The sequence below is a fragment of the Amblyraja radiata genome, chromosome 19, assembly GCF_010909765.2.
Source record: "Amblyraja radiata isolate CabotCenter1 chromosome 19, sAmbRad1.1.pri, whole genome shotgun sequence".
Taxonomy (NCBI): domain Eukaryota; kingdom Metazoa; phylum Chordata; class Chondrichthyes; order Rajiformes; family Rajidae; genus Amblyraja; species Amblyraja radiata.
The window spans coordinates 19,137,284-19,159,286 of NC_045974.1; the positions used below are offsets into that span (position 1 = coordinate 19,137,284).

General features: G+C 40.9%; 1 protein-coding gene across 5 annotated transcripts in view; it reads right to left on the reverse strand.

Moving 5' to 3' along the window:
- The window catches only part of adamts20 (ADAM metallopeptidase with thrombospondin type 1 motif 20), a 281,403-nt gene that overhangs the window by 113,558 nt on the left and 145,842 nt on the right, over positions 1–22,003 (reverse strand). For all 5 annotated transcript variants that reach the window (XM_033037846.1, XM_033037845.1, XM_033037843.1 and 2 more), the window contains 6 exons: positions 14,569–14,695; positions 8,853–9,063; positions 5,683–5,847; positions 2,049–2,213; positions 1,330–1,449; positions 976–1,083 (listed from right to left, as the gene is read on the reverse strand). In XM_033037846.1, coding sequence (XP_032893737.1) covers positions 976–1,083; positions 1,330–1,449; positions 2,049–2,213; positions 5,683–5,847; positions 8,853–9,063; positions 14,569–14,695 — 896 coding nt within the window. The remainder of the gene's footprint in view (positions 1–975; positions 1,084–1,329; positions 1,450–2,048; positions 2,214–5,682; positions 5,848–8,852; positions 9,064–14,568; positions 14,696–22,003) is intronic.

Genomic DNA, 22,003 nt, shown 5'->3' on the forward strand with positions numbered 1-22,003 from the left:
TTCCGTGAGGGGAATCAACAGCTGAGACTGACTCGACACGCCGCTTAGGCAAAATAAAGTTTGCAGTTTACAATAGCATGGATTGCACAATGGCTGGTCATAACTTCTGCTGAAGTAAAGGCAGACCTGCCCACAACAAAAGATATTATAGAATGTGGACTCTCCGATTTGAGAATCCAGCACTGATAAACAAACCTCTTTACACCCTGATTTACACCAATTTCAGCCAATGACATCACGTTAGATGTAAAATAGGCACTCTTGTTCGCGCAATTGGAGGCCTATTTTTAGAGATATATACTATCAAATTAATTGAAATACAGTTAGTGCTGCTGTCTTGCAACTCCAGGGACATAAGTTTGATTGACCTCAGACACTACCTTTGTGTGTTTCCGCTGACAGCAAGTGGGATTTCCCCGGGTGCTCCATTCCCCTCCAGCATCACTGAGACCTGCTGGTGCGTTAATTGGCTGTTGTAAATCACCTTTTAAAATGATTAATGGCAATAAGAATCAAAGGGGAGTTAATGGACTTGTGCGAGAGGGAATAGGTTGCGAGGGATTACAGGGAAATAAGGAGAGGGGAAGTGGAACTAACAGACTTGTTCTCTTGGGAACCAACATAGACCTGATGAGTCAAGTGGACGGCTACTGTGAATGTAGGAAATAATTAAATAAAATACTGCCCTCCTCATCATAGGATGGTGGAGGTGGAAGGTCACGGCTCCACTGTCGGTGTCACTGTAATGCTGTTGTTCAAAAAAAGGTCGCCTGTGTCCTCCTCCTAAACTCAGACAGTCATTCCTCTGCTGTGGCAACACAAACTTGTCTGCTTACAGTACAACAGCACGAGTCACACCAATGCAGCATCACATGTGCTCAGTTCATGAACATTTACCCGAGTGCCATATAGAACACGTTTTTTTTTTTAAATCCTGACTTTTGATAGAGCCAGTTTCTCATGATATATACTTACGGGAGTCCAGGATCCAAATCTCCACTGAGTCAATGTCCCTCTCTGTGTTGCTGGACTTGGAGTTGGGACCATCTTGGGAGGTTCTAAGCAGGGAGGCATCTCACAATCCTATATGGAAAATGTGCCCAAAATCATTCACGATTCAATTTGAAGAGGGCACAAAACAAAGCTGTCAAGTTCCTAAATTGGGTTTTGGTGGGTTCTTGGGGATGAGGGAGAGTAATCTGCAACTTCATTTCTATAGTTAGCAAACTGAAAATGTAACCCCACTTTTAAGAGCTCAATCTTTCAGCTCAGGATGTTCATTATTTATTTATTTTGCCATTGCAAATACAGGAAAAGGTTTTGCTTTACCTGGTTATCTCTTGGGCGAGTTACAGCATTGCACTGTCGGTCATCTATTACTGCAGTGAACATACCGACCACACACCTCACTGCTCGCATCTGATATCCACGGCCGCAAGTAACAGCACACTAGAGGCAATCATCACCATCAATTAGTAGCAGCCCGCCATGTGAAAATGTGTTTAGTTTAGTTTAGAGATACAGGGCAGAAACAGGCCCTTCGGCCCACCGAGTCTGCACCGACCAGCAATCCGCACACATTAACACTATCCTACACACACTAGGGACAATTTACACATACACCAAGCCAATTAATCTACATACCTGTACGTCTTTGGAGTATGGGAGGAAACCGAAGATCTCGGTGAAATCCCACGCAGTCACGGGGAGAACGTACAAACTCAGTACAGACAGTACCCCTAGTCAGGATCGAACCCGGGCCTCCGGCGCTGCAAGCACTGTAAGGCAGCAACTCCACCACTGCGCCACCGTGGCCCCCCAGGGAAATGACTTCATCAAAATGAAAACATTGGCTACATCCTGTAAATCATTTCATACATAACTCAGGGCGGAGTTACATGGAAGCAAATGGGAACACCACTGTGAGTGAGGACAATTCTAATTCTGCCTCTGCCATCTACAGCCATGCAGTCTGGCACATTATGAGCAGGGCCTTGTTTATGAACTACAACTTATTAACATTATACCTTTAAGAGTACCACACTCACCTGCCCCCATGCTCCAACCTGCCATGAGGCACACTCTTGGAGCTCACAGGTCCCCATCGGCTCAGGCTTTGTAGTAGGGTCGCAAAACTCATCCCTCAGGTGTTCATTATTCAACAGACATGAAACCTGCCGATGTCTTGTACCCTTCCCACATGTCACGAGGCACTAAAATAATACAAGCGGTCACTTATTGAGCACAGGAATTTCAATTTACAAAATAAATTAGTAAAGAGTGAAGCCTAGAGTAAAAGCAAAGTGCAGGAGTAACTCAGCAGGTCAGGCAGCATCTGTGGAGTGAATTGATAGGCGACATTTTGGGTCAGGATCCTTTTCCAGAACGTTCCCGAAACATTGGCTATCCATTCCCTTCACAGATGCTGCCTGCTTTACTGAGTTAAGGGCCCACTTGGGCGTCATTTGTGCGTCACGCAGATGACGCGTGAAGACTTTGTACAGAGACCGCGCATCACTGCCTACGTCACCACGCACCATGCTTGTGTAATGCGCCCCATGCTCGCGTAATGCAGACCACGCACGCATCACGTGCTCGGCAAGACGCGGGCGTCGTGACGAGTAAATGATGACGCGTAAATTACGCGCAAATGACGCCCAAGTGGGGCAGGCCCTTTACTCTAGCATTTGTATTTTGTTCAAGATTCCAGCATTGTTCTTATTATTGGGAGAGAGAAATTAAACAAAAACACAGGTATGAACCATCTTTTGCAAACTCGCATCAGACTAGCGGTGATCTTAAAATAACATCCTCTCTGCCAATCTACCCCTAGAGGAGGCAGTAGTTTGCTATCAACTTTATCAAGTCCCTGAATAACATTAAGTAGACAGTAGACAATAGGTGCAGGAGTAGGCCAATTTTGCCCTTCGAGCCAGCACTGCCATTCAGTGATCATGACTGATCATCCACAATCAGTAACCTGTTCCTGCCTTCTCTCCATATCCCCTGACTCTGCTATCTTTAAGAGCTCTAACTCTCTCTTGAAAGCATCCAGTGAATTGGCCTCCACTGCCTTCTGAGGCAGAGAATTTCACAGACTCACAACTCTGTGTGAAAAAGTTCTTCCTCATCTCCGTTCTAAATGGCTTACGCCTTATTCTTCAACTGTGGCCCCTGGTTCTGGACTACCCCCAACATCGGGAATATGTTTCCTGCCTCTGGCGTGTCCAAACCTTTAATAATCTTATATGTTTCAATAAGAATGCCTCTCATCCTTCTAAATTCCAGAGTATACAAGCCCAGCCGTTCCATTCTATCAACATATGATAGTCCCACTATCCCGGGAATTAACCTCGTAAACCTACGCTGCACTCCCTCAATAGCAAGAATGTCCTTCCTCAAAATTTGGAGACCAAAACTGCACACAATACTCCAGGTGTGGTCTTACTAGGGCCCTGTACAACTGCAGAAGGATCACTTTGCTCCTATACTCAACTCCTCTTGTCATGAAGGCCAACATGCTATTTGCTTTCTTCACTGCCTGCTGTACCTTCATGCTTACTTTCAGTGACTGATGAACAAGGACCCCCCAGATCTCATTGTACTCCCCTTTTCCCAACTTGACACCATTCAGATAATAATCTGCCTTCCTGTTTTTGCCACCAAGGTGGATAACCTCACATTTATCCACATTAAACTGCATCTACCATGCATCTGCTGACTCAACCAACAAAATATCCCAAATAGGTCATCCTATAAGCTTTTAGACACAAGGGATTTCAGTTTGAATACATCTTATAGATCGCACTTGACTGCATTGGGAAAGCAGGTGTATTCAACGTAATCAAAGGCAGTTTCTTATTTAACACTTTGCTACTTAGACCAGACGATGCCGGCTGCTCTTCAGATTTTACTGACCTGGGTCAAGTAACTTCGCAGTCCCGGAGTTGAGGGAAGGAGATAAAAAGTCAGAACTCTCTGGACATTGAATACAATAAAATAACCTCTGATGCTAATTTCCCACGGTCTTGGGTGAGAACTGGGCTTGGGCTGGGTGATAGGGCAGAGAAATGTAGAATTCACATTCCATCCTGTATAATCCTGGGGACCAGGAGGCCTTAATGAGGGTGCAGGTGAAGCTTACAAGAACATTTCAAGTTGGGGCTTAAGTTATGTGGAGGGGTGGGAGATTGCAACCTTCACGTAGTCCACCCTGTTTCGACTATTGCAATCAACCCGACGTGCACAAACAAATAGACCAAATAGAACAAGTTGAAATACAACTTTAGGCTGTGCACGCCATACGCAAGAAGAAGAGTTATGTGGAGAAATTAGCAATGTTACGAGGTCATAGAGAGATACAGCATGCAAACAGACTTCTTAGCCCATCAAAACCACTTGGATAATTGTCCACACATTTACACCAATCCTATATTAATAACAATTTTTATTATCCGTGTATTTTTTCAATTCTCTCCAGTTCTTCCACTTAGGGGGCAATTAAACTACAAACCAGCATGACATGGGAGTAAACCAGAGCACCAAGAGGAAACCCAGGTGGTCATAGGGAGATCATGTTAACTCTGCACAAACAGAAGGGTGGGCAGAATTGAACCTTGGTCACTGGTCTTGTGACGCAGCAGTTCCACAAGTTGCACCACAGTGCTGGAAATATTCTCTTCAGAGCACAGAAGATTAATGAGAGTTTAAAATTTAAATTGCTAGAGGAACACAGTGGATTAAACAAAAGGCAAGAACAAAGGGAGATGTTTAAGAATTTGACGAATTTTAGTGGAATAATGAAGGCAAAACTGTTTCCATTGATTGGAAGATTGGCAAAGAGGGACACAGAGAAAGATGGGGGTTTCTGTTCACATTATAGGCTGTCCAAATGTTTACTGCCCTGTCAAAGGGTGGCAGACGTTTTTAAACTAAGCAGCTTGCATGGCAAGACCCCTTGTGGCTTCTGAGTCCAAACTACCCATCAATCACCCTTTCACACTAGTTTAGTTTAGAGATACAGTGCGGAAACAGGCCCTTCAACAGTCAACAGTGACTGAAAACTAAAAAGAATAATCAAGGTAATTATTTATCCAAGAGGCTCAATTGCTGAGTCTATTCAAGGAAGGACGTGGTACACTGCTTTACATCCCATGCAAGGCATTCCAATGCATTTAAAGTGATTTTTGAAATGTGCAAGCAAAAAAAAAGCTGTTTTGTCTTTAAACAGTAAAGTGGGCAAAACCCATTTCTATGTAACATCCCTGCAGTAATCAGACACCTGCTCTTAAGAACAGTCTTGTCAGTTTCACTGGGTGGTCATTGAAAATTGACAGTTATGCGATGATAATGGTCAAGTTGGGCCAAAGGGCCTGTTTCCCTGCTCCATAACTGCGATATTCTATGAATTTATAATACTCCATTAAACAATATAACATACAGCCTTTATTATTTTTAGCTTGCAGTAACAAAATAAAGGTATAGCTATTAAAAAGGACCTTTACTGTTGAAAATCCTTTGGGGGAAAAAAATGTTGTGTGAAATTCTCCAGCCCCTAATGCCCTTTCCCCCAATTGACACACTTGTCTTTATGATTTTCTATAACACTTCCTCTGTACAACTGTTGTGTTACAACAGAGCTATTAATAACAGTAGACATTTAATTCCTTGAAGTTCACTCACTTCACTCCATTGACTAGCTGTCCATTCAGGGCAGGGAAATTCGCTGCATCCCTGTGATACAACGTTTTGATGTTCGTTGCACTCCCGGTCCACGAGGCGTCTGCCGAGGTTGTTCATGCAATATGCTTCCCGTGCCTTTGTTCCACCCCCACAGCTCTTTGAGCACTGAGAAAACCAGAATGCCTGTGAGAGTCTGCAGCAGGATTGCATAGAGAAGGCCTGTATTTGAGCCAGACTTTCAGTTATCTAAATGTTGCAGTGAGCAGGTGGGAAGCAGCAACTTGCAGAAATATACATTCACCATTAAATGTGTGAATTCGGAACTTGTAGAGTCATAGAGTGATACAGCGTGGAAACAGGGCCTTCAGCCCAACTAGCCAACACCTGCCAATATGTCCCAGCTACTAGTCCCGCCTGCCTGCGTTCGGCCCATATCCCTCTTAAATGTTGGGATCACCCTGCCTCGCCTACCTCCTCTGCCAGCTTGTTCCAAACACTCACCACCCACAGATTCCAATTAAATATTTTCCCCTTCATCTTAAACATATGTCTTCTGGTCCCGATTCACCTCCTCTGGGAAAGAAACTCTAAGCAGCTACCTGATCTATTGCTGTCATGTTTTTATACACCTCTAAAATATCATCCCAAATCCTCCTGCACCAACCTCTCCCTACAGCTCAGACCCAGTGATTCTTTGTTCCTGCACATTTCTTTGGCAGATGCAGAATCGAAGATACTTAAATTGTTCTCGTTGCTTAAAAAAAAGCCTGAAAATTGTATGTTTTGTTGCAAAAATGCAGTTGAGTTTTTATGGCATAATTACTGCTCAACAAACACTGCAGCCTGGAAAATGTAATTTTACAGAGGTGACCCGCGTCCCCCCAGATGTTTACCGATCATAAAAAAATAAACTTAAAGAAAAGTTATTTCAACTTCTACTTTATTCTCAATTATAGATCTCATTTTTATTTTGCACACAATGTTATAATTTTAACATTCAAGAATGCCAAGAATTTGTGTTGTTTTGTTCCCATTTTGTGAGAATTTATGAGAATTCTGCACCAAGACTGGGTGCTTAGCCTGTTTGGCAACATCTCTGTTGTAGCCACCCTGAGATACAATGAGCAGACAAATGCTAGCAATTAACAGACAAGAAGAAATTTGTGCAGATACTAGTTACTTTCTAGTTACTGATGTTCCAATTTTTGTCTACCCTTAATGAAAAGTTTGCCCTTGAGCCTCCTCTTAAACCCCTCCACTCTCACATTAAGCTTATGCCCTCTAGTTTTAGAATCCTCTATGCTGGGTAAAAGACTGAGTGTTCACTTTATCAATGCTCCTCATGATATTTTACATCTCAATAAGGTCACCTCTCAGCCTCCTTTGCTCTGAAGAAAAAAGTTCCAGTCTATTCAAACTCTCACTATAATTCAAGCCTGCAATCCCACGCAACACCCTGGTGAATCTCTTCCCTTTGTAACTTAATGTCATTTTTCCTCTCGCTGGGCGACCAGAACTCAGTACTCCAAGTGTGGTCTCACTAACAACTTGTACAACTGCATCACGATGTTCCAATTTTTGTATTCAGTATCCTTCCCAATGAAGGCAAGCATGGCAAATGCCTTCTTCATCACACTGTTCACCTGACTTGCTATTTTCGGGGAACCATGCACTTGTATGGAGCAGATATCTCTGTCTGCAACACCGTCCATGCCTTTACCTGTAGGCCAAAGTCAGCTTGTTTTAGTTAAGAGAAGATCTTGCCCGACAGATCTGTTGGAATATTTTGAGGAAGTAACAAGAAGGATGGACAAAAGAGAGTCGGCGCGTGTTGTTTACTTGGATTTTCAGAAGGCCTTTGATAAAGTGGCACACGTGTGGCTGCTAAACAAGATGGGAGCCTGGTATTAGAGACAAGGTACTAACATAGATAGAGATTGGCTGACTGGCAGAAGGCAAAGAGTTGTGATAGAGGTTGGCTGCCAGTGACTAATGGTGTCCCGCAGGAGTTGGACCTTTCACATTATAGGTTAATGATCTGGATGGTGGATTTGAGGCTTTGTGGCCAAGTGTGCAGATAATACGAAGATAGGTGGAGGGGAAAGTAGCGTTGAGGAAGCAGGGAGTCTGCGGAAGGACTTGGTCTGGTTGGGAGAGTGGGCAAAGAAATGGAAAATGGAATACAGTGCAGCAAAGCGTACAGTCACGCACTTTGGTAGATGGAATAAAAGCAATGACTGCTTTCTAAATGGGGAGAGGATTCAGAAAATCGGAGATGCAAAAGTGGCGAGTGGTGGTGCAGGATTCCCATAAGATGAATTTGCAGGTTGAGTCGGTGGTAAGGAAAGCAAATGCAAAGCTAGCATTCTTTTTAAGGAGACTAGAACATAAAAGCAAGGATATAATGCTGATGTTTTACAAGGTGTTGGTGAGCCGCATTTGGAATATTGGGCCGCATATCTGAGGAAGAGTGTGCTAGTGTTGGAGAGGGTCTAGAGGAAGTTTCTGAGAATTATCCTGGGGAGAATTGGTTTAATGTATGAGGAGCGTTTGACAGCACTGAGCCTGTCCTCGCTGGAGTTTAGAAGGATGAGGTGGTTCTCATTGATACCTACCAGATAATGAAAGGCTTGGATAGAGTGTATGGTGATTGCATGTTTCCAGTTATGGGAGAGTCTAGAACCAGAGGCCACAGCCTCAGAAGAAAAGGACATATCTTTGGAATGGAGATGAGGAGGAATTTCTTTAGTTAGAGGGTAGTGAATCTGTGGAATTCATTGACATACTGTAGAAGGCTGTGGAGGCCAAGATATTGGGTATTTAAAAAGCAGAGATCGATAGGTTCTTGATTAGTGAGGATGTTAAAGGTTTCAGGGAGAAGAGAGAATAGGATTGAGGGAGAAAAATAGATAAGCCAAAATCAAATGGGGGAGTAGACTTGATGGGCCGAATGGTTTAATTCTGCTATGCCTTATGGTCTACCATTTACTTTGTATTTATTGGTCCTTGTGCTTCTGAAGTTCATGTTATGGAACAACAGTAAGACTTTCTGGTTCACACTCTGAACACTTGCATTAAAATATTCAATGTAAGTATCACTAGGAGCATCAACGTAACACAACATTGAGGCTAATCTATCTACTAGGTGACAGAGGCTTCTTAATGGTTACCTGTGACCATGATGTATAATGCCAACTGGACCTGAGACAGTCACCATGGCATGGCTCCCGACTGGGAGGTTTCGGTTGATTGGCACAGTATCTGTCGTCCATGGGCACTCTTGGTACTTTCCCATGCGTGTACCTCATGCAGTGAATATCCTGTGTTCTGTGTCCTGGTCCACACTGTGCAGTACATTCACTTTTCCCTTCTGTGTGCCACCTGAAATCAGAGCAAAACTACTTATACGTTAAAGCCAACTGTTTTCGATTCTCATGTGCAGTTTGTATTGCCTGGAAAGAACATGGTAATTTTTTCCCCCCCCCCCAGTTCTTGCCTATTTCTGTTGCCAGTTAAGATGAGGACTATTTGGCAGAGATAACTAACTTTTCAATTTAATCCCCCTGACTGAGCATGCAGTAGCTTTGGATGAAAATCAGGATGGCTGAAGGATGGGAGACATTTGACTTCTGCTCAAAATATTTGCGAAATTTGTGGAGTACCTTGACTTCCTGACAGAAATCATGCAAGTCATAGAATTATACAGCATGGAAACAGGCCTGTGGCCCAATTTGTCCTTCCTGACCAGGTTGTCATTCTGGGCTAGTCACATTTTCCTGTCTATGGCTCATGTCCCTCTAAACCCTTCCTATCCATAAAACTGTCCAAATCAAGGGACTGAACAACATGCAGGCCCATGTGAATGTTGTATGGGGTGGGTTGTATGGGTTTCTGTGTCACCCTTCTCTCCCCACATTGGTTGCTCATTGACCCAACTTGAGATTGTTACCAGGCCGTTGGGAATCGCATCCAGCGCAGCTAAACTTCAATGAACCACTGCCAAACTGTCCGTGCAGGACTTGCTTTATCCCGACCCGAAACCATGCCTATCGTTGTTCTCCTGAGATGCTGCCTGGCCCACTGAGCTACTCCAGCGCTCTGTGACTTCTTTTGTAAACCAGCATCTGCAGTTCTCTGTTTTTACAAGTTGAGCTTGGGCTTGCTCCATGCCAAAGATTCAAAAGTCCATTAGAAAGTGGAGATTTGGAGCACAGATAAAACCTGTGCTCCCGTTGTGTGTATCAAATACAATAAAGTTATTGCACAATGCCAGACTACAATTACTAATACCAGTACTGTCATCAACTGTTAACCTAATGTGCAGTGGGCATAAGCATCTTGGTCCTCAGAGTCCTCAGAGTACAAGCTTTGGAGACTCAGGGAGCTTTGGACACGAGGGACTGCTTGGACATTCATGTCAGTTAGGTAGGTGATTGATCAGTATTTTTATTATTTTATGGTTCGTCTACAGTGAGGGAAAAGAGAAGGGATTATATTTTTAAAAGTTATTTCCAAATTAAAAGTTTGGCATGTGAGCTCATCCCTGTGGGTACAGTTTACAGAATGGGAGGATTACAGGATGGTTCTTGTGGCCTGAATGACCACACCTTTAGAGGTGCTCTGCTTGACTAGCTTGCCAGGTTTCGGAGCTGGACAGCTCCAAGACTATTGTGCAGAGTTTTGTTGGTACTTAAAGCCGATGACCAGGGAATGTTGATGAGCAAGTGGGAGTATGGTTTGGTGCAATCACGGAGGGACAGGACCGGGAACTCAGCATTCCAGGGCTTCCAGGAAATTCAGAGGTGATAGTGGGGAGGGAGAGCGGGGTGTGATTGTAAAAGAGGATACACATTGCAAGATTCATGAAGGAGTTCATTACTGTGGAAACGAGGGACAATATTCTTGAAGGCTCTTTGTGTAAGGCCATATTAATTGAACTTAGAAACTGAAAAGGGCAATCACTTTTAAATTAGTTTACTATTGTTACCTCAGATACAGTGAAAAACTTTGTTCAAATTTGATGGGGTATATGACAGACCACAGGAGATAGAGGGGCAGGTATGAAGATGAATCAAAGAGAGATGGAAGAGTAATTTTGTGTAAGAAGGAAGTGCAGATGATGGTTTGAACCGAAGATAGACACAAAAAGCTGGAGTAACTCAGCGGGACAGGCAGCATCTCTGAAGAGCAGGAATGGGTAACATTTCGGATCGAGACCCTTCTTCAACTTTCAACTTCCTCTGTCTTGACTGGGTTGCCTGGTGTGGAAATCTTAGTTAGTTTAGTTTGAATTTAGAGATACAGCGTGGAAACAGGCCCTTCGTGCCACCAAGTCTGTGCCACCCACACACTAGTGCTATCTTACACACTAGGGACAATTTACAGAAACCAATTAGCCTACAAACTTGCATCTATTTGGAATGTGAGAGGAGACCAGAGCACCCGGAGAAAACCCACACAGTCACGGGGAGAATGTACAAACTCCGTGCAGACAGCACCCATAGTCAACATTTTAATCTGGGTCTCTGGACTGTAAAGCCCGTCCCACTTGCATGTCCTTGGCACGCTAATTACACGTTGAGGTGCGACGGTCCCGCGCGACTTCATGCGCCCGCACAGCCGTCTGGAGCGCGTGACGTCATTTGAAGATGGACACAAAATGCTGGAGTAACTCAGCGGGACCGGCAGCATCTCTGGAGAGAAGGAATGGGTGACGTTTCGGTCGAGACACTTCTTCAGTCTGAAAGAAGGGTCTTGACCCGAAACATCATCCATTCCTTCTCTCCAGAGATGCTGCCGGTCCCTGCTGAGTTACTCCAGCATTTTATGTCTATCTTCAATCTTCTTGGCCCCGCTCTGGGAATAGAAGTGGGGGCGGATCCGGATCCACAACGGCCATGAGCCCCAGGCAGAGCTCGCCGATCGTTTGCCTGCTTCTGCTGCTGTTGGAGGTGAGACGTTGCATCGCACCAGGGTCTTGGGCCTGTCCCACTTTGGCCGTCAGTTACGCGACAGGCCGGTGGCGCTCGAAGATTTAGTTCGCTACAAAATCCCGGAGCGCCTCGCGATACCGCGCACAACTCCATACCCCCTCCGCGCTTCTTAGTGGGACCGGCCCCGCGCGGCCACACGATGCCCGTGCGCCTCAACGCGACAACGAGGTCGCGTAATTTGCGTGCCAAGGACACGTAAGTGGGAAAGGGCCTTAAGGCAGCAACACTACCGCTGTGTCACTGTGCTGCCCTTTGTAATGGAAAGCGATTGTCGATGGACCAGAAATTAAATTCCTGAATCGGGGAAAGCTGATCTTGATATAATTTGACAAGACTTGGGATTGGGAACTGTGCCTCCCAAACAAATCTGCATCTGAAAAGATGGATTCATTCCTATATGAAGAAATTAGTGCTTGAGCCAACAAGTTCCCATTAGTGGGAATGGCAAGGGCAGAAAGCTCAAGGAACCCAGGATGTCAAGAAATATCGAGGACTAGTTAAAGTAAATAATCAAAGTGCAACTAAAAACATAGTCGCACCTCTTCAGGAGTATAGAGTTTGGGGGGGAAGGGGGGGGGGGGGGGGAGGTCGACAAAAAAGGAATTAAGAGAGCAAAGAAGGGGGACGAAACACTGCTGGCAGAAAAAGTAAAGGAAATTACAGGGCATGTTATAAATAGATTAAGAGCATAAGATATCCTGGAAATTGTGTGGCTAGTATATGTGGAACCAGAGGATGTCGGTGAGGTTTTAAAACAATATTTCTCAGCTGTCTTCTCTGAGGAGAAAGACATTATGGTCGGAGAATTCAGGGAGGCGGCAGTGAAATTCTCAAACCAGCTATCTTTAAAAGGGAGGAAGTGTTAGATGCCTCAATGAGCTTAAGGTTGGAAACATTCCCAAGGCCTGATGTGATGCATTCCAGACTGCTATAAACAGCAAGAGAGGAGATTGCTTTGGCCCTGGTAACCATATAACCATATAACAATTACAGCACGGAAACAGGCCATCTCGGCCCTACAAGTCCGCGCCGACAATTTTTTCCCTTAGTCCCACCTGCCTGCACTCATACCATAACCCTCCATTCCCTTCTCATCCATATGCCTATCCAATTTTTTGTAGAGACGTTTCAATCTTTGCTGGCCACAGGTGAGGTACCAGATTAATGCAGAACAGCAAATATGGCAACACTGTTCATGAAAGGCATGAACATCAGTGAAAGGAAAGTTATTGGAGAAAATTCTGAGGGACAGGAATAATCTACGCCTTGATATTGATGAAAGATAATCAGCATGTTATTGTTAGGGAGATGGGGGGGGGGGGGGGGTCCTGCCTGATGAATTTGATTGAACTAAATGTGGTGATGAGGGTTGTGTAGTTGATGTAGTCCACTGGGTTTTCAGTAAGGCCTTTGACAAAGTCCCAGATCCAAAAGATTAGAGCCTGTGGGATATGAGCAAGTTGGCAAACTGGTTCCACAATTACCTTGGTGATGGGAAGCAGGGGACAGCTTTTGAGAATGGAAGCCAATGTTGTGGTGTACCAGAGGAACTTGTGCTGAGAATCTTGTGGTTTACGATTGACATAAAAAAAATAGTTGCGAGTGTGGGAGGCAAAAATAGGAAGTTTGCAGATGACATGAACATTTGCAATGTTGTTGAAAGTGAGGATTGTAATCTCAGCTGCAGGCTGATTTTGAACAGATGGTAAGATGGCAAAAGCAATGGCAGATGGAACAATCATCATAAGTACCAGATGATGTTCTTTGGGAGGACTAATAAAGATAGAACATAGAGAATGCATGATAAGGTTCAAGGTGATATTGAGAAACAGAGGGACATTGGTGAAGCTGAGATCCCTGAAGACATCAGAACAGATAGATAGGGTTAAGAAGGCATATGGGATACATATTCTATGCCCAACTAATGAAGACAAGAGCAAGGAGATTTTGGTTCAACAATATAAGGTGTGGTGTTTAAGTTGCCACACTATATGAAGGATGTGAATGCACTGGAGAGGGTGCAGTGGAGATTCGCCAGGATGTTAGAGATTGCCAATGCTCTTGAGGCAAAAAAAACAAAGTGCGAGAGAAACTCAGTGAGTCAGGCAGCATCTGTGGAGAGAAATGGTCAGAAGGCCGAAGAAGGATCCCCATGCAAAATATAGTCTGTCTATTTTCCACCACAGATGCTGCCCGACCTGTTGAGTCCCTCTAGCAGTTTGTTTGCATCCGCCAGAATGTTGCCTGGGTGAAACAGTTCAGATACAAGGAAGAAATGGAGAGGGCGGACTTGTGTTCCTTGGAATGGAGGAAGCTGAAGATGCTATACAAAATTATGAGAGGCAGAGTTGGGATACACAGTGAGAAACATTTCCCCCTAACAGAGATACATAAAACCAGAGGACATCAGTTTAAGCTAAGGGGTAGGAAGTGCAGAGAGGATCTGATGAAAAATACTTTCACCCAGATGGTGGCATCGAACTGTAATGTACCGACCAAGATGTCTCTGTTTCTGTGGGATGGGACTTTTTATGAAGCACAGCACGTGCAGAGACGTACACACTCTGTGAATGGGACTGGCTCTAAGCAACATACTTAGCTCAAAGTATGTCTGACAACATGGCTCAAAGGCACCTGTGCTTTGGCACATCTTCAGCACTGAAGCTGGGCATCACTTCCACGTTGTTAGTTTCAGTCAATTACATGGCATTTAAATGACGGCAGGACTGGATTTTATATCATTGTTACTTCAAAGGCATGCACATGCCGATGTCAACACAGTCAGCATAACTCCTCAAGCTCAAGGGATTTATTAAAATGGTGCAAGGAAACCGTAAGTGCATTGTTGAACATTCTGCCTCATTAAGACTTTGACCACAATACTGTTTTTTACCTTAATTCACAGTCCACGTTGCACAGCTCATTCTCTGCTGTTGGTCGAGATAAATGCTCACATCTTTGGTCAGAAACAACCAAATGATCGCCTTTTCGCACACAGACAACCTTCCTCCTCCGCTCCCCTGAATGCAACAGATAAAGCAGATCAGCATTCACATTCTCATGTTTTTAAGGAAAATCTGGAGTCTGTCCAATAGTAGGTCTGACGTTTCAGTGCATGATATACAGCAGGTGTTCTCTGAATGATAGACACGTTTTTCATTTAGTCTTTGATATGAAGAAAAACAAAATTAATTTACTGAGAAAAAGTGCCAGAAAGTGACCCTCACGCTCCCTTCACATCAAGCAGGATCAGGTTACAGAATGCGAGTAGTGTTGTTGTGATCAGATCAGAAATAGACAACGCCAGGGTTAGATAATCTGGGCATTGCACTTTGAAACTCTAGATTTTGGTTCCTTATACTTCAATCAATGATTCTTTCTGAAGAAGGATCTCGACCCAAAACGTCACCCATTCATTCTCCCCAGAGATGCCCAGAAATGTCCCGCTGAGTTACTCCAGCTTTTTGTGTACATCTTACAAATTCTGTTGCAAGTATAAATTTCATTGTTCTATCTGGGGCATATGACAACAAAACACTCTCGACTCACTTACTCTTTGTGTCAGCCTTTCCCAAGATCAGGTGAAGGTGCTTTTGTTTGGTCGCAAAGTAAAAAACCTGGACCAATGTTTTTTCTGCTTTCAGAATATTTCTTGAACTCTCTTGCTCTCTACAGATGCTACCCTTATCTTTATGACCAGAGTATTTTTATTTTTCCTCCAGTCTGCAGCATCCGTAGTATTAGAGTCATAGAGCTACGCAGCATAGAAACAGGCCCTTCGGCCCATCTTGCCCATGTAGACCAAGTTGCCAAACTGGGATAGTCCCAATTGCCTGCATTTTCCCATTTGCCTATACTCCAGCATTTTGTGTCTATCTTTGGTGTAAACCAGCATCTGAAGTTCCAACCTACACATGCTTTATTGTCACTTGTGCATTACACAGTGAACAATTTTTTTGCATTGATTGCACATATACGAGTCGCCATATTTTGGTGCCATTTACAAAAGGTGCAAATTCCAGTCCACATGCTTGATGCACTGGAGCGGCTCCCAATCCATGTATGCCCCAGGCCAGCTCGACCAGCTCAACCCGCAAACTGACATCCCTCTCTTCGCCCGACAGCCTTTGTGTCCCGGGGGCACCTCCTGAAGCGGACCTTGGTGTCGATGGAGACAATACGCCGGTCCCTCTCGTATCGGCCTACTCCTCGCGTCCGTCATCGCCTGCAGCTCCCGCCTCCATGACTCTCCGGTCTTCGGGGACGAGCACGTCGACTTCCAAGCTTTTTTTTTTTTTTTTTTTTTAATATTTTATTTTATTAGAAGTAAGTACAGTCATATGGCACCAAAGTGCCTAATATATATTTTCATAATACATTTTATGTACAACTTCTTTTTTTTTTTTTGTTACACTGAAAAAAGATTAGAATAAGAAAAAGAAGTTAGATAGTAAAGGATAGAAAGATGTGAAATATATAGTGTGTGAAAAAAGAAAACGAGTAAATGAAAAAAGTTGAGAGAGAGAATAGAGAGAAAAAAAGAAAGAAAAAAAAAAAGAGGAGATCATTATTTATAGTCTTGACCAACCCTCGTCCAGTCCTGAAACAGTTATTTTTTACAATTGTGTTGCACCATATGATTCCAAAAAAACGACGAATGGAGACCAACTCGTTATGAATTGGTCTGATTTATCCATTAGGAGGAATCGCATTTCCTCAAGATGAGCGGTGTCCAACATACTTGCAATCCACATTTTAAGCGTTGGTATTGATGTACCTTTCCAAAATTTAAGAATTAATTTTTTTGCTATTATTAAACCATAGTTAAGGAATAGATTTTGAGATGTGTTCAATTTATTCCCATCTTCCATTACGCCAAATATAATCATTTCAGTATTAGGTTCCATTCTTGTCTTGAATAATTTTGTAAATATTTCAAAAATATCATTCCAGAATCTATAAAGTTTTATGCAGGAGACTAAGGAGTGTGTTATAGTTGCCTTTTGGGCTAGACATTTATCACAAGTGGCGGATATATTTGGATAAAATTTGTTCAATCTTGTTTTTGAGTAATATAATCTATGTACAATTTTAAATTGAATTAAATTATGTCTTACATTAATTGAACATTTGTGAATATATATCAGGTATTTTTCCCATTTAACCTTCGTAATTTTTATCATTAGTTCCCGTTCCCACTCTTCTCTAAGTACCTCTGTCGATGGTAGGTCTATATTTAGAATACTATTATATAAATATGATATTAATTTTTGTGAGTCAGCTTCAATATTCATTGCCTCTTCCAATAAGTCAGGAGTTACTTTTTGATATCCTTGTATATATTTTTTCACGAAATCGCAAATCTGAAGATATTTAAAATATTGGTTGTTTTTCAATTTAAATTTTAATTGTAATTGTTGGAATGATAGTAAGTTTCCCATTTCATACATATCCCCGATCCTTCTAATTCCGAGACTTTCCCATTGGTTATATGTCTTATCAATAAGAGATGGTTTAAATAAAGGGTTATTCGCTATTGGCATTAACAGTGATAGATTTCTTAATTTTAAAGATAATTTTATTTGTTTCCAAATTCTTATTGTACCATATATAATTGGGTTCTTCTTATATATTGTGTTATTCAGTTTTTTTGGGGAGAAGAGGATCGTTCCTATATTACTAGGATGGCAATCCTCCTTCTCCATTTTTATCCATTCTGTCTGTTGGGTAGCACTATCCAACCAATAAATCATATTCTTAATATGCACTGCCCAGTAATAATACATAAAATTCGGAAGTGAAAGTCCCCCGACCTCTTTTGGTTTACATAAATGTTTTTTTGTGATTCTATGTGATCTATAGTCCCAAATATAATTAGTAATATTAGAGTCTAATTTTTAAAAAAAGTATTTTGGTATATACCGGTATAGATTGAAATAGGTATAATAATTGTGGTAGGAAGATCATTTTTATTGCATTTATTCTACCTAATAATGATAAGGGAAGTGTTTTCCAAAATTTAATCAACGTATTAAGTTTATTTAATAAAGGCATGAAATTAGCATTGAATAATGCTTTATATTTTCTAGTAATCTGAATACCCAAATATTTAAATTTTTCTGTTGCGATTTTAAAGGGGAACTTCAGTAAGTGTGTAGGTTCTTGAGGTTTTAATGTCATGATTTCACTTTTATTCCAGTTTATTCTATATCCAGAAAAAGACCCAAATTCCTCTATTAAGTTTAATAAATTTGGTATGCTCGTTTGTGACTTTGTAATATATAAAAGTATATCGTCTGCATATAATGAGATTTTATTCTTTGAGTCTCTGGTATTATAGCCCTGAATATTCGGATGAATTCTTATACTTTCAGCCAGGGGTTCTATCATAAGGGCAAATAGCAGGGGTGATAGTGCACATCCCTGCCTATTACCCCTTGATAGTTGAAATTTTTGAGATAACATGTTATTAGTTAAAATTCTTGCCATCGGTTTATCATATAATAATTTTACCCATCTTATAAAATTCTCTCCCATATTAAATTTTTGTAGTACTTTATATAAATATTGCCACTCTACCTGATCAAATGCTTTCTCTGCATCCAAAGAAATAATTGATATATCTTCTTCCTCTACTTTATGCGAGTACATTATATTAAACAGACGTCTCAGATTATTAAATGAGTGTCTTTTAGGTATAAACCCCGTTTGATCAGGGTTTATCAATTTACTAATATATTTGCTTAATCTTCTTGATAAAATCTTTGCTAAAATTTTCTGATCTGTATTTAAAAGTGATATAGCTCTGTACGAGCCCGGATCTTCTAAATCTTTATCTTTTTTTGGAATAAGTGTAATAGTTGATTCTGTTAGTGTTTCAGGTAGTTTGTTTTCTTTAAAAGCATGGGAGTATAAATTAAATAAATAAGGGGTTGTTATCTCCTGAAATTTTTTATAAAATTCATTATTAAAACCATCTGGTCCCGGTGTCTTACCATTTTTCAGCGATTTTATTGTTTCACCTATTTCTTTGATTGTAATTTGAGCTCCTAATTCCTCTTGTTCCAAAAGGTCCAGTATTGGAAGATTACAATTATCTAGAAATTTTTTTATTTTACTATCTTCTCTTTTAATTTTAGATGTATATAAGTTTTGATAAAATTGGGCAAATCTATTATTAATATCTTTAGGTAGTATTAGTAATTCTCCTTTCTCTGATTTAATTTTGGTTATAGTATTTTCCTTTTCTTGTTTTTTCAATTGGCGAGCTAAAAGCTTATGTGGTTTGTCACCAAACTCAAAATGTTCCTGTTTTGTCATTTGGAATAGTCTTATTACCCTTGCCGATAAAATTCGATTAAGTTTAAATTTCAGTAATATTATCTTATTGTGTTTATCTGTCGTGGAATCTTTGGCATTATCCATCTCTAACTGTCTGATTTCTTGTTCTAACAACAATTGTTCTGTCTTATTCTTTTTATTTTGAAAACTTTGATATGAAATTATAATTCCTCTCATAAATGCCTTAAAAGTTTCCCATAGTAAAGAAGGCAAAGTACCTGGTATATCATTTGTATCGAAAAAAAGTTCCATTTGTTGTTTTAAATATTGATAGCCTTGCACATCATTTAAAATATGTGTATTAAACCTCCAAAAAAAATTTTTGCCCGGCATTCCCTCAAATTTTACTGAGAATGTCAACGGGGAGTGATCTGAGATACTACTAATGTGGTATGTTGGGTTGTTTGTATATGGCATTAATTTCATATCCACTAAAAAATAATCAATTCTTGAATAAGTTTTATGCACCGAAGAGTAAAACGAGTATTCCCTTCCAACTGGATTAGCAGATCTCCATACATCTATTATATTCGTATTTTTTATATATGTATTTAGAAGTTCGCTAGTTTTAGATTTTAAATTACTCTTCTTTTGTTTTGCTGATTTATCTAGATATGAATCTAAAACACAGTTAAAGTCCCCCCCTATTATCACATTTTGGTAATTAAACTCTGATATTATGTCAATAATTTTATCAAAAAAGTGGGGGTTATCAAAATTCGGAGCATAAATATTTATCAAAGTTAGTGGGGTTGCATAAATTTCACCCGAAACTATAATATATCTTCCCTCTTTATCTGATATGGTATTCTTTAATTTAAAAGGAATACCTTTCCTAATAAGAATAGCTGTACCCCTAGATTTAGAAGTAAATGAGGAGTAGTATGTTTGGCCTATCCAATTCGCCTTTAATCTTATTTGTGTTTGTTGTTTCATGTGTGTCTCCTGCAAAAACATTATGTCGCTTTTCAACGATTTTAGTTGGGCAAAAATTTTACCCCTCTTAATTGGTTCGTTGGCACCCCGTATATTCCAACTACAAAATGTAATTCCTCCATTCTTTATTTGTCTATCGTCTTGCATTGTAAATCAGGGTAATATTCCTGAATCATATGGTGCAAACAAATACCTCAGAACTTTAGGACTTGGGTGGTCATCCCGGTTTATTAGATTTATATTGCATCTCCTTCTTGTAAAGTGCCTTAGAAAAAGAAAAAAAGAATGTGATACACAATTACTTTCAAAAAAATTAAACAGATAAAAATCTTGTTTGTGCTTTAAAAAAAAAGGTGCTATTAAGGTATCTAAAGGAGGATACCTTAAAGACGAATAGCCATCAACGATGGCAAAAAATGTATAGACCTCCGTGATGTTGTTATACATTGAGCTCCTCCCCCTAGGCGAATCCTCATAAAAAGTTACATATCGTTTCATATTGTGTTTTTTCTTATATGAGTTTATCAAATCAGTGCTAGTGACAGCCGAGAGAAAAAAGAGACATAAGGAATAAAAAAACAAAACAAATATAGAACAAACATATACACGATTATATAAGTATATATGTCCCTCTAATTTACCCAATCTTAATCTAATCTAAACTTTCCCATATATATCCACCCTGTATTCTTACATAATATCCCATTCTATAACTACCATACATCATACAAGCTGGTACCAAAGGGTTAACTACCGTACAAGCAGGTGCCAAGGGGTTAAACATTGAGCTTTGCATCCAAGGTTGAATATAACCAAGCTCTCTGAATAACACATTCCAACGAGATAAGCTTTATAATTGTCTGGGTAGCTCGGCCATTTTAATCAGTTCAGAGCTTTGTAAAAAGTTCAGATTTCTTCATTGTCGGCAGCTTGACCCGATGTTTTCTTAACAATATCCTCTGCATACTTTAAAGCTTTTCCGGGAGCTGCAAATGAGCGTTCAACGCCGTTATAAGTTATCTTCATTTTTCCGGGAAACAAAATTCCATATCTTACTCCCGGGACTTCCCTCAAAGTGTGTCTTGCCGGTGTAAACAATCTCATTTTCTGGACTACCTCAGGAGAGTAATCGCGAAATATTCGCACATCATCCCCACGGTATGTCAGCTTTTTCCCATGAGTGATCTTTTTCAATATAAATTCCACTGAGGAGATGTCACGGAATTTCACAATTATCTGTCTTGAATCATTTGTTCCTCTTCCAACTCGTTTAGCGACGTCTGTTCTTGGTTCTTCCGACAATTCCAACACATCTTTGAGTAAGTCAGTAACGAAAGTACATGTTTGAGATTCATGTCCCTCTCGTCCTTCCTTTACTCCGAGAATCCTCAGGTTATATCTCCGATTTCCTGAATCCAGGTCCAGACATTTATCAGTCATTCTTCCAAGTTTTTCCTCTTCAGTTTTCTGTGATTGTTTCAAATTCTTTATTTCCGAGACAATCTCTTTTATCTCATTCTCCATCTCTTCCATTATCTCATCCAGCTTTCCGATATCATCACTTATACCTTTAAATTTCTTGTTGTAATCATTTTCAATTCTGACACACTCTGAGTTTAATCTCTTATCAAATTCCTTATACTGCTTTTTGAGTTCTTTTAACTCACTGCAAGTATTATCAATTTTTTGAGAAATATTCTCCATATTAGTTTCCATACTCTGTTTATTACTTTCCATGTGAGAGTCCATACTTTGCATCTTCTCCAGTGTCATGTTAATTGTAGCAGTCATATCTAAAAGCATTTGCTTTACCTCTTTCTCCTTCTTGTCTCCTTTTGTTGCCATTTCAAGCAGAGACCCTTGGCTGTAAGAATCTTCTTCTTCTGTCGTTTGCAGAGTATCCAAAATTTCCTCGAGCTGAAGGCTGATAGTATTTTTCTTTGGCGCTCCTGAACGATTATCTCTGCTCATTTAAACTCATTTAAACACCCGATTTCACCATTAATCTCCCCGATTTTCACGTCACCTTCTGATGATAACACCCTTACACA